Below are 13,431 nucleotides of genomic sequence, written 5' to 3' on the forward strand. Positions count from 1 at the left end.
GCCCCATACACTGGCAGATAAGCTGCCACGTTGGTCTAAAGAACTCAAATCGGCAGCATAAATATGCCTGTGTATGGCCACTAGGGATGCACCGAACCCACCGAACCCCCGAACCCACCCTGAAGGATTCGGCCGAACCCTAATTAAAATAAGTTAATTAGGATCGAAAGGGGGTTAAAAAAAAAAAACAAACTAATTTCCCCTGACCATTTAACCCTCTCCGGATACCGAAAAAAAGCCTGGATTTGGCCCGGATCCCGAACCAAATCCGGGATTCAGTGCGTCCCTAATGGCCACCTTTACAATCATTGAGACAATTGCATAAGCACCGGATCAGGTAACCAGAACCAACACGGAACCACACAAACAAAAGTACAGCGTCCCTTGGTGCATTGGCATCACCTGACCCACCAGTATCCAATCATCAGGCACTTTAGGAGTTTGGAGAAACACAGACACACACACAACACAGCTTTGAAAGAGGTAATATCGTAACGTTTTGAAACAACATAATGGGACGCAGAGACTCACCTCGGATCTTTGGTAAATTAAGCACCGGCTCCGTTACCGGGAACTGAACACGGAAACGGGTTTTTGCACAATGAAAGAAAACATCATTCTAAGCAACTTCTCAATATACCTAAATTAAACGTCTTAAGTGGGTTTTAGAGTCACCACTACTGAAAGCAAATTCCAACTCTGCATCAGTAATCTGCTCTCCTCCAGCCCGGACTACAATTCCCACAATGCCTTGCACCTTCTCTGATTCACAGACCCGCACAGAAGATGCATAGTGAGAACTGGACTCGGATCCATTAATCCATAAATAAGTATGTTATAGAAAGGCCAATTCTAAGCAACTTTTCAATTAGTTCCTTTATATTACTTATGTTTCTATTCAAGCCTCTCTCCTATTCATATTCCTGTCTTTAATTCAAACCACACCCTGGTTGCTAAGGTAAATTTGGATCTGGCAACCAAACAGCTGCTGAAACTCCAAGCTGGAGAGCTGCTGAACAAAAACTGAAATAGTTAAAACAAACTACACATAATAAAAAATGAAGACCAATTGCCAACCACACTTTGGTTGCTAAGGTAATTTGGATCCTGGCAACCAAACAACTGCTGAAACTCCAAGCTGGAGAGCTGCCGAACAAAAACTGAAATAAATAAAAACAGACACATAATAAAAAATGAAGACCAATTGCAAATTGTCGCAGAATATTACTCTAGTCGAAAGGTGGATAAGCCCTTTGAATTTTTTAACATAAATTGCTTGAAATTATATTTTTTCATTGTGCAAAGAAGGAACAAATCAGTTTTGGGAGGGCTGATAATTAAATAATTAGATATACAAACGAGCAGTGTTGATTTCTATGGTTATTAAACACCGAACAAAGGCCACAATGAGAAATGTCTGTGCAGACCCACGATACATAGGACATATAATGGCTGTTCAACAGTCTTATATCCATTACTAAGAAGGAACCAATCGGATTCAGAGATGGTTCCGCCGGCCTTGGAAGCAACAGTGCCGTAAGGTGCAACTGGATTGGTTACGTAATTCATACACATCTTCCATTAGACACATGAAATCTACTCTCTAGCATAGTGTGTGCCTATAACATTAATTCCCTATATATTTATGGGTGGGAGCTGCCATGGCGTTCCCCTCATTTAGTAATGCAGTATGGCAGCTCCCACAAACACATATAAATAGTAATACACATAGAAAGAATGTTCTGCACACATTAATAAAGGGATACCCCATACTGTACTATATATGCAAGGGTAAATACACGGAAGACATGCTAATAATTTATGAAACATTTGTAACCATATATAAAGCTTTTCTGATTGCACAGAGGAGGAGACCTAAGGTGGAATGTCTTTACTAAGCAACAAAATCTCTGTTTTCAGGGGTTAAAAGAAAATGGTACAGTCATAAAAATCTTGAATTTGCCGTTTTCGGCCCCAAATACAGGGAGAGATTTCAGGCACAGGGTGACAGCACCCGAGAAGCTGCAGGACTGCTTAACACAAGGCACCAAAGGGAATTAGAAAAAGTAGCCAAGATGGCGGAAATGACAAGGACATGAACGCAACAACCAATAAATCTAGTCCAACAGTCACAAGGGGACGTCTGATGGAACGAGGCTAGAAGTCAGATGGCTACAGTTGGCCAGATAAGTCATAGGCTGCTTGACAGCCAATGAGATTAAACCTTTTATGCAGAACGTTGATATGGCAAGGATATGGAATATATAAAGAGATGGACATTATACCCATTATACAGTATATTATGGCTACATATACACAATCTGTACATAAGACAGGTGACATTTTCCTGAGAAAGCAAAGGGACTTTTTTTTTGCAGGACCGTTGATTATGGTGGATGACCATTGACCAGGTTCCATCATTATGAAAAGATATATGGTCTAACAGTAATAGATCTATCCTATCCTGCATCACTCAAGAAAGTACGATGCAGAATAACCTCATTATGTCTTGTGTATCCACCCCCCCCCCAAAAAATAAAATCAGAGGCTGTTTTGCTGAACTACGACGCTCAGAGATGCTCCGAGGGCTGCCATTGCTTCCTGCCGAATTCAGAGCACCTATACGTTGGGTATAAATATTAAATACTTGGCTGCTGTACCCACACCTCCCAAGAGTGAGTCCATAACGGGGCGGAGAGTGGGCGGAGGTATGTCACATGTTAACTACTAATCCCTGCCCCCCCTACGGAGAGGGGCAGAGTCCTTCATGATAAGTATAGGCCCAGCAAGCAGTTGCATTTTGGATATAAAAAGCAAAAAGGCAACAGTCATAATCATCTTTGCAAGTGGCCCTCAAAATCACAGTTCTAGGGAGACAAAACTAGGAGCAAAAACCTATGCAGGGTTTCCAGAGTTTTAAAGACACAGCGCATCGATGACATTTCCCAAGAAAGGGTAAGTAAAATAAATAAATTAATCGGCAAAACGTCGGGAATTGCCCAGGAATCTTGCTTTGAGATTAAGGAGAACGTGCAACGTAGCCATGATTATTGTCCTGTTCCCTAAGACAATTCCCAGGGTTTTGCCTCTGTGCCATCAATCCAATGTTCTACGAGAAGCTCTGGAGACTACTAAAGTGGAAACGTTGCTATGCAGCCAATCAAAGGGAGCCTTCTCAGCTCCTACAGCAGCTCAACACTGTGCTCCGATAAAAACATTCGCTGTTCCACCAAAACGCCAATGGATTGTCTACAGTGAATCTGTACATTACTCAGCGAGGCAAAGGGTACGCAAACTGCCTTCATCTGGAAACCTGAGTACGTACGTTTCTTTTATTTGAAACTTTTTATACGAAGAGTCAAAAATTCTTCCCCAAAAAAACGTTTTCCAAAAAAGTTAAAAAAAACAAAAAACATAGCTTAAAATCAAAAGTAAGAAATAATATTAAAAAATAAAGAGCGGTGTTGAACAAGGTATTATTGGCTGTGTTTTGGGCAAAAACGCAAAAAAAGTGTCCCAAGTCCATAAGTGGGGCGGTGCTACATGGCCGCAGAGAGCGCCACCTTTCCTTTGGTGGCTATAAACTCCTTGTCGTTCGAGAGAGGTTCGTTCTTGTTGCAAAGCTTCTGCTTCAGCTTCTCAAGCTCGTATTCGTGCAAGATCTTTTGAGTTAAAAATTTCTCACGTTTGACCCGGGCCTTCACCTCCGATGGGACGTCGGGGATCAGCCAAGCCACGAAGAATTTGACGAGGAACACCACGTGCTGCGGGGGGAAAATACAAACAATTTTGAGAATCGAGCAGACGGCACAACTAGGAATGGACAAGCTGACCCCAAGCCTGTGGGGTTTACCTTTGGGTTGAGTAGGCCCAAAAAAAACAGGCACCGGCTACAGTCTGGGTGGAGTGCAGGTGTAACCAGAAGGTCCCAAAATACAACATTGGTGGGATATTGCTCCCAGAACCTGGACCTTCCAACGTCTTCTCAACCAAAGGTTTTGCTCATTTCTGACAGAAGCCAGAGAAAAAAGATGATACTTACCTCCATTATAATGATGAAGGCCATCTTGGCAGCGAGGATATGCCAGTACTGCATGGTGACTTGGTACTCCTTTTCATGGCCAGGTGGATAGCGATAGTCTCTATACCTGTAGGTTCAAGCAAACAGCAGCTTTGGGTTTTTCTATTCTTAACAGGTTTTACACAGACCAGATCCATGTGGCCACCGAGAGTTTCTGACTGTTTGGCCCCTGGGCCAATGGTTGTATCATTGTAGAGGCTTATGCAGACCCCTCAGGAGAAGACTGTGTCAACGGACAAATACATTCCTTGCCCAATGGGATTTTCAAACCAGTCCACTAGAAATCTGGTCAATCAATACTGATCAGAGACCACTGTTTTGGCACCATGCGTGGTCCAGACAATGTCAGCCCCTGTATGGCCAGGATAATATGGCTGGAATGGAGGGGGATAAACAGATTTATAAAAAGAACTAATTAATTAATAAATCAAAATCTAAGAACTGGAACAAAATCAGTAATTCTGAGCAATCTGCCCACTTAACACTGGGCAGTTTGGGCAATTTCAACAAAATAGTCATCTATCTACTCACAAAACCTACTCATGATCAAGCAGAATCTTCAAGTAGTCATTTGCAAAATAGTTCCTTGGGTTCTACCAGTTATCTGAATGGCCTAATAAGGGTCTTCAACGGCACCATGATTTGTTGTCAAGTTGGCATCTGCCCATTTGTTAAGTTCTCCTTAATGGCAATTAAACCCAAAAGGACCCCCCAAATTAAATTCCAGAGGAAGTCCCATGAGTGTGACATCTGCCTTGCTACTGTTACTGGAAAGGGGGCCCTGTTGGGTACCAACGTGGCCAGTAGGAGGAGCTAGGCAAGGGGGGCCCTGTTGGGTACCAACATGGTCAGTAGGAGGAGCTAGGCAAGGGGGGCCCTGTTGGGTACCAACATGGTCAGTAGGAGGAGCTAGGCAAGGGGGGCCCTGTTGGGTACCAACATGGTCAGTAGGAGGAGCTAGGCAAGGGGGGCCCTGTTGGGTACCAACATGGTCAGTAGGAGGAGCTAGGCAAGGGGGGCCCTGTTGGGTACCAACATGGTCAGTAAGAGGAGCTAAGCAAGGGGGCCCTGTTGGGTACCCAACATGGTCAGTAGGAGGAGCTAAGCAAGGGGGCCCTGTTGGGTACCAACATGGTCAGTAGGAGGAGCTAAGCAAGGGGGCCCTGTTGGGTACCCAACATGGTCAGTAGGAGGAGCTAAGCAAGTTGATCCTAGCGATGTTCCTAAGATATTCTCCTGACTGGTGCTGTTCATTGTGGATTAGGCCATTGGTAGTATCATATGCGTCCTACAGATATTTATCAGATAAGTTCCAATATCCAAACATGTGGATACCCTAATGTAGAGGTCGTCAGACTTTGTGGACCAAGATTTTGGCCTGGGACCCCCTAAACTCATTTAACAGGATACAGAAATACCATGTCCTATATGGCTAAAGTTATAGGCAGGTCCAAAGTAATGGAAGTTCTCTGATGAAGCAACCATCACAATAGAAGCCGCGTGGCTACCAACCTGCAGCTGATGACGTTCATGTCATTTTCCATGGGCATGCTCTGCTCCTTGAAATCAGAGACGTTAAAAACAGACAGGCTGCTGCCAATGTATCCCGACATGGGCGTGCCTTCATCTTGGGAGTAGGCGTAGTAGTAGACCAGGCGCGGAATCATGTCGGACGTGAAGGCCACGATGAAAGCCTGAAAAAGGACAATAATTACTGATGGATCTTTGGGAAGGGGAAGTCAACTTTAATATGAACTTTCAGAAAGCCAACAACTGTTGTTGGGCAGGTCATTAACCCCACATTCATAACTGCCTGCTGAAACTGCCACCGAGTCCCATATACCTGTCTGGGCATGTTCCTGATCTACCCAATTCTGCCCAAATGCTTCCAACCTCCACCCAAACCACACTCTTTAGGATCCAACCCACCCATTTCAGCCGTCTGAGCTTTAACCAAGCCCCCAACAGGACTCCTCCCTGTCCCCTCCCAAATGTAAATAAACTCTCCTTACATTTGTTACCACTGAAAGAATAGCAATCCCGTTCAGGATCTCTTGCCACACCCCTATGCTGTGCGCCTTGGCGGCTACCGGCCTCTTAAACTGAGTGGTCAGCTTCCACGAGTCGACCCTGATCTCCAGGATGTTGTTCAGAAGCGCGAGGAGAGGCGCCAACGGGAAGGAGGCCACAAACAGCGTAATGAATCCAAACTGAACAACTAAAGCAGAACCACACAATCAGATGGGGCCCAACTGTACGCAAAATGTGATTGGCTAAAACGGAATCACCATGCTAGGTTCCTTTTATGCAGAGAGAGATAAGCATTCTTGGAAAACATGGAGCCCATTTCTTACCCATTTCAAGATACTCGTTGAACAGACCCAAACCGCCAAAGGTCTGAAGGTCACCATCATGTTCCCATCGGCTGTAGAGATTCTGAGGATGATTCCTGGCCTTTCTACGCTTCAACCAGTTCCACGTCCACCTGAAACACAAAAAATTGATGAGGTTTCTATGGATATGATCTCATACGCCCACCAATGGTGATCATTACTTACGGAACAAATGCTTCTTGAATGTTGCCCCAGATTTGCTTGCCAGCCATAACGATGGTGAGCTGCGTGGTCAGTTCTATAAGGCACCCAGCTGGGTCACACTACAACAAGAAGAAGACAACTTTATTAATTCTAGAAGGTTTATTGACTTTCTATACACCAGTAAGGCGAGTGGAAGGTTTATAGCCAATCGGAATGCAGCTTGTGCCAGAGGCATGGGAGCGTGAAGAGTCAGAGCAACGTCTGAGGGAAGAACTCCATCTTGCCCATATGTCGTTAGACATGGACGGGTGGCTGTGGTTTATATGTTCTCCTTTCATGGGTGAAGCATTGGTGATTTATTCCCATAAAGAACAAATTAATTTATCTTCCTCTGGGAATGAGACAGAGGGTCTCTAATCTTCTTGTTATTATATCTAAAGACCACTCAAAACCACTTAGCAGTTTCCAATAAATCTCAGATGGGACAGTATTGTAGAGACCTATTGCTAAATACCTTTCAGCCACCAGGGGGCAACGTTTGTCCTTCAGTTTATACAAACTCTGGTCCGGGTAGCCCTACAGCTTACGGCTGCTCGTTGAGCCCAAAGGCTATGTGTACCAGGATCGACCCTTCAGTCAGTTGGTCCCCCAAACTACATAAGGGGGTAGTTCAACTTCAGCTACAACTGTTAGTATGTTATAGAATGGCCAATTCCTAGCAACTTTTCAATTGGTCAGTTTTTTATTTGTTTTATTCATTTTATTTATTTGCTCTTCTGACTCTTTCCAGCTTTCGGGCCGAATCCAGGCTTTTTTTTTCTTTTAAGGATTCGGTGTCTGCCGAATCCACGGTCCTGGGGTGAACTGAATACAAATGAAGACCAACTGCAAATTGTCTCAAAATAGCGCTCTCTACATCAAAGTAAAGGTGAACAACTCCATCAGGCCATAATATCATCCCCATATTACCAACAACTGCCCAGTTCAGACATTCACCTCTTCGTTTCTCCACTTGCCGAACAAATAGCTGTAATCAGCGGGGTAACCCACGAACTTGCCCTTAAAGAAGGCGACATAGAAGCAGGACGAATAGTAGTTGACAAATTGGAAAAGGAACATTTTCATCGTGAGTCGGTTCTCGTACTCCAGGTGGGTCCTTGGGATCTCTGCAAATGATAAGAGGAGCAGAGGGTGAGGATTGGACGGAATAATATTTAGTTACCATTATTCCCTATGGCCCAGTGCACACAAACAATTTCGGTTGCAACTATATTGGAGTTTTCTCCAGCTGCTAAAATGCAGCAAAATAAATATGAAGCTTTGAAACTGATCTGTGAATATGTAGCAATTCTCCTGATACATAAACAGCTGCCGCAATAAACCGTTTCCAGACTGCGGCAAAATTCTCTTATAGACAAAGGCAGAGCCAGGATCAAGCAGCTTCCAACCAATCAGAACTGCGGCCCCGTTGGTCTCTGTGGAGGCCAAGAAGTGAAACAAATATGGGAATATTGTGTTTCAGAAATTTTGAAACTGAACAGATTTTCACTGAATCCCTAATTGGATAAAATCAACATAATTGGCAGATCTGCGTTACAGAACCAAAACCTGTGTTGCTTTGAAGGCGCCACCTACAGGTCATTAGCAGGCAGAGCATCCAGCTGCAACACTAGGCTACACTTTTATCTTTATCTTACAGCCAAGTGTTATACAGTCCTAACAAGTGAGTGTGATACGGCTCCCAGCTGTGGGTGAAATGTGGCATATGCTTAGGAATTCTTTCCACTGATACTGAAATATCCAGTATACATGTCACCCAGTCAGAGCATTCTGTCACAGTGGCACAGATCCTATCTGACCCCCCCATTGTAAGCAGCAGTCCTGCCCTGCTTTATGGCTGAGATTCTAGCTATCTGTATAACAGAGCATTCTGTCACAGTGGCACAGATCCTATCTGATCCCCCCCATTGTAAGCAGCAGTCCTGCCCTGCTTTATGGCTGAGATTCTAGCTATCTGTATAACAGAGCATTCTGTCACAGTGGCACAGATCCTATCTGATCCCCCCCCCCATTGTAAGCAGCAGTCCTGCCCTGCTTTATGGCTGAGATTCTAGCTATCTGTATAACAGAGCATTCTGTCACAGTGGCACAGATCCTATCTGATCCCCCCATTGTAAGCAGCAGTCCTGCCCTGCTTTATGGCTGAGATTCTAGCTATCTGTATAACAGAGCATTCTGTCACAGTGGCACAGATCCTATCTGATCCCCCCATTGTAAGCAGCAGTCCTGCCCTGCTTTATGGCTGAGATTCTAGCTATCTGTATAACAGAGCATTCTGTCACAGTGGCACAGATCCTATCTGATCCCCCCCATTGTAAGCAGCAGTCCTGCCCTGCTTTATGGCTGAGATTCTAGCTATCTGTATAACAGAGCATTCTGTCACAGTGGCACAGATCCTATCTGATCCCCCCCCCCATTGTAAGCAGCAGTCCTGCCCTGCTTTATGGCTGAGATTCTAGCTATCTGTATAACAGAGCATTCTGTCACAGTGGCACAGATCCTATCTGATCCCCCCATTGTAAGCAGCAGTCCTGCCCTGCTTTATGGCTGAGATTCTAGCTATCTGTATAACAGAGCATTCTGTCACAGTGGCACAGATCCTATCTGATCCCCCCATTGTAAGCAGCAGTCCTGCCCTGCTTTATGGCTGAGATTCTAGCTATCTGTATAACAGAGCATTCTGTCACAGTGGCACAGATCCTATCTGATCCCCCCCATTGTAAGCAGCAGTCCTGCCCTGCTTTATGGCTGAGATTCTAGCTATCTGTATAACAGAGCATTCTGTCACAGTGGCACAGATCCTATCTGATCCCCCCCCCATTGTAAGCAGCAGTCCTGCCCTGCTTTATGGCTGAGATTCTAGCTATCTGTATAACAGAGCATTCTGTCACAGTGGCACAGATCCTATCTGATCCCCCCATTGTAAGCAGCAGTCCTGCCCTGCTTTATGGCTGAGATTCTAGCTATCTGTATAACAGAGCATTCTGTCACAGTGGCACAGATCCTATCTGATCCCCCCATTGTAAGCAGCAGTCCTGCCCTGCTTTATGGCTGAGATTCTAGCTATCTGTATAACAGAGCATTCTGTCACAGTGGCACAGATCCTATCTGATCCCCCCATTGTAAGCAGCAGTCCTGCCCTGCTTTTTGGCTGAGATTTAACTCTACATGTTAGCTTACCCATATCAGTGATCCATATGGCAACCCGCTCGTACAAGAAGTTAAGAATCATGATGGTGACAAAATTCAGGACGGAGGCCGTGACAGACGTGGCCAGTTGAGGAGTTAACAAGTTGCTTACAGGCTTCAGGGCCAGATTATTATCCATGATACTGGCGAATGCTGCATAGACCCACAGCCGATAGACTATAATTGCAATGATGCTGGCGATAATCAGTGCGATCTGGAAGGGATTTTTTAGAAAGATCAGTGAAACGTACAGAAGGGGGGGGGGGGGGAGACATAGGAACGAAGGCCGCAAAGGTAGGAATTTTACTGCTATTCTAAAGGCCAGATTAATAACAATGTTACATATTATTGAACTATGTGGGTGGCTACAATCTTAGATTGTAAGCTCCATTGGCCAGGGGTATGGACCATTTAGTAACAGTGACAAACTGAAAGATACAGTGGAGACTGCCTGAAATGGAGTCTCTGGCTTTACCCCCTTAGGTGGTTTATATATCGGCAGAGCAGTAACATTGCCAGACTTTGCGGTTTCGAGAAACAACAAACACAGACAAACAAATAAATGGCTGCAAAGCCACACGCACCCCCGTACTGAGAGCAGTTTCACTCCATGCTGGTACCCAGGTTAAACTGCAGCTCAATAATAAGGATAACCTAGAGATAAAGGCTGGGATATGGTACTGATCTGCTCCAGTGTGAAACAGAACCGGCAACGGCACCGAGGGAGGGCGCTACTGCCCTGTGTTTATTACTGGCTCTACTATCTCTAACAGCCTTCCTATTGTGTTATTAAGCTCATAGTCTGTACAGAGACATACCATAAAACTATGGCAGCATAGGGATTCCCCTGTACTAAGCACAATTCAGCAGGAACAGCCCCCTAAGTTTGCTCATAGCCTGTACAGAGAGATACCATAAAACTAAGGCACATAGGGATTCCCCTGTACTAAGCACAATTCAGCAGGAACAGCCCCCTAAGTTTGCCCATAGCCTGTACAGAGAGATACCATAAAACTATGGCACATAGGGATTCCCCTGTACTAAGCACAATTCAGCAGGAACAGCCCCCTAAGTTTGCCCATAGCCTGTACAGAGAGATACCATAAAACTATGGCACATAGGGATTCCCCTGTACTAAGCACAATTCAGCAGGAACAGCCCCCTAAGTTTGCCCATAGCCTGTAGAGAGAGATACCATAAAACTATGGCACATAGGGATTCCCCTGTACTAAGCACAATTCAGCAGGAACAGCCCCCTAAGTTTGCTCATAGCCTGTACAGAGAGATACCATAAAACTATGGCACATAGGGATTCCCCTGTACTAAGCACAATTCAGCAGGAACAGCCCCCTAAGTTTGCTCATAGCCTCATAACAGTATTTATTATTGACATATAATGAATTTCAGCAGTTGTTTAACCTGGGTGACCAAGCGGCACAGAACACTCTCAGTTCCCCCATTGAAGCCACCACATTGCAGCAGCCCAGTGAGAGGGAGGAATAACCCAAGACAGACGTTAAGGGAAGGATTAGGAATATAAAGGTGCTCACCCAGAATAAAACCGTAGCTCCCGAGAAGCAGAACCGAGCCGCCTTGCTAGTGGCAGGCAAGTAGGGCTCCATCTCCTGAAACAGTCAAGCAAGCAAAAGCCAAGATTCACCATTGAGCGAGAGACCACTGAGCAATAGAGAGACCGTTGCGTGGAACCGAGCCCCTCGCTGGCTGCCAACCCTCCCTGAATTGTGGAGTTAGGGGGTCTCAGGGTTGTGGGGGCTCTGGGAGTTGTAGCCCCAACTATCTCTACCCCCTGGTATGTGTATTTATTTTCATTAAACTGCAAACGCTCGAGCCTATGATATCTGAACCAAGAGAGAGCTGCCATATGCATTCCCCCTAGGAGCAAATAAATAGGTCACTTTTAGTATGATGTGTATTTTGAGACAATTTGCAATTGGTCTTCATTTTGTCATTATTTGTAGTTTTATAGTTATTGTATTTTTTGCTCAGCAGCTTTTCAGTGTGGAGTTTCAGCAGTTATCTGGTTGCTAGGGTCCAAATTACCTTAGCAACCAGGGAGTGGTTTGAATGAGAGGCTGGAATATGAATAGGGGAGGGGCTGAATAGAAAAATAAGGAATAAAAAGTAATAATAACAATGGAATGGAAGCCTCACAGAGCAATAGGTTTTGGCTGCCGGGGTCAGTGACCCCCATTTGAAAGTTGGGAAGAGTCAGAAGAAGAAGAAGGAAAATAATGTAAAATCTATAAGAAATAAATAATGAAGACCAATTGAAAAGTTGATTAGAATTGGCCATTCCATAACATACTAAAACTGGAAAGTGAACCCACCCCTTTAATGCAGAATAAAATAAGGGAAAGGAGCTACTGAGACCCAGGAAGGGTTTGCACAGCGAGGGCTTTTCTTTCTTTCACCGAAGCAAAATAAACCATTTTCAAAAAAAAAAAACAAAACCCTCTGAAAGCAGGAAAAAATAAACTGTTAATTTCGTTAGTTGACTTTCTGCGCAGCCGCCATTTTGTTTCGGCCGCCTTACCCAGAAGAGCACCGACATCCAGCACCAGAACATCTTTGCCAGGAAGTTACAAGCCGTTTGTTTAATAACCAGCTCGTTTTCCTACAAACGTAAAACACTGGCGGGTAAATCTCAAGAGCCCAAGGTAGAAAAGCAGCAGAAACAACGTTCCATTTCAGCTTAAAGGGACGGTAGGGTTGCACTATGGGGGCGGGGCTTATTTATACATATTATATGAATGGTTGCTATAGAGGTTATATAGACCAACGTGGTCTGTGTAGGCAACAAAAGAGCAATATCTAGTGGCCATGGTCTGTTGGAAGCCAAGTACAGGTATGGGATCCGTTATCCCGATATAATTTCCCCTTATTGGGGGCAGAACAGTCCTATTGGGTTTATTTCATGGTTAAATGATTCCATTTTCTCTGTAATAATAAAACAGTACCTGTACTTGATCCCAACTAAGATATAATTACCCCTTATTGGGGGCAGAACAGCCCTATTGGGTTTATTTCATGGTTAAATGATTCCCTTTTCTCTGTAATAATAAAACAGTACCTGTACTTGATCCCAACTAAGATATAATTACCCCTTATTGGGGGCAGAACAGCCCTATTGGGTTTATTTCATGGTTAAATGATTCCCTTTTCTCTGTAATAATAAAACAGTACCTGTACTTGATCCCAACTAGGATATAATTACCCCTTATTGGGGGCAGAACAGCCCTATTGGGTTTATTTAATGGTTAAATGATTCCCTTTTCTCTGTAATAATAAAACAGTACCTGTACTTGATCCCAACTAAGATATAATTACCCCTTATTGGGGGCAGAACAGCCCTATTGGGTTTATTTAATGGTTAAATGATTCCCTTTTCTCTGTAATAATAAAACAGTACCTGTACTTGATCCCAACTAAGATATAATTACCCCTTATTGGGGCAGAACAGCCCTATTGGGTTTATTTCATGGTTAAATGATTCCCTTTTCTCTGTAATAATAAAACAGTACCTGTACTTGATCCCAACTAAGA

General features: G+C 44.3%; 1 protein-coding gene across 6 annotated transcripts in view; it reads right to left on the reverse strand.

Annotated features, from left to right (window-relative positions):
- Window positions 1-1,275: 1,275 nt before the first annotated feature.
- ano5 (anoctamin 5) overlaps window positions 1,276-13,431 on the reverse strand; it is a 55,105-nt gene continuing 42,949 nt past the window's right edge. For 4 of the 6 annotated variants that reach the window (XM_031900392.1, XM_031900393.1, XM_031900390.1 and 1 more), the window contains 9 exons: window positions 12,422-12,502; window positions 9,859-10,081; window positions 7,615-7,784; window positions 6,640-6,737; window positions 6,436-6,566; window positions 6,094-6,299; window positions 5,594-5,775; window positions 4,043-4,148; window positions 1,276-3,764 (listed from right to left, as the gene is read on the reverse strand). In XM_031900392.1, the coding sequence (XP_031756252.1) occupies window positions 3,540-3,764; window positions 4,043-4,148; window positions 5,594-5,775; window positions 6,094-6,299; window positions 6,436-6,566; window positions 6,640-6,737; window positions 7,615-7,784; window positions 9,859-10,081; window positions 12,422-12,502 (1,422 nt within the window). In that variant the 3' untranslated portion in view covers window positions 1,276-3,539. Of the gene's footprint in view, window positions 3,765-4,042; window positions 4,149-5,593; window positions 5,776-6,093; window positions 6,300-6,435; window positions 6,567-6,639; window positions 6,738-7,614; window positions 7,785-9,858; window positions 10,082-11,417; window positions 11,493-12,421; window positions 12,503-13,431 lie in introns of all 6 variants that reach the window. The other 2 variants (XM_031900394.1, XM_031900391.1) reach the window with 1 other exon arrangement.

This window comes from Xenopus tropicalis, chromosome 4 (assembly GCF_000004195.4).
Source record: "Xenopus tropicalis strain Nigerian chromosome 4, UCB_Xtro_10.0, whole genome shotgun sequence".
NCBI classification, from domain to species: Eukaryota; Metazoa; Chordata; class Amphibia; order Anura; family Pipidae; genus Xenopus; species Xenopus tropicalis.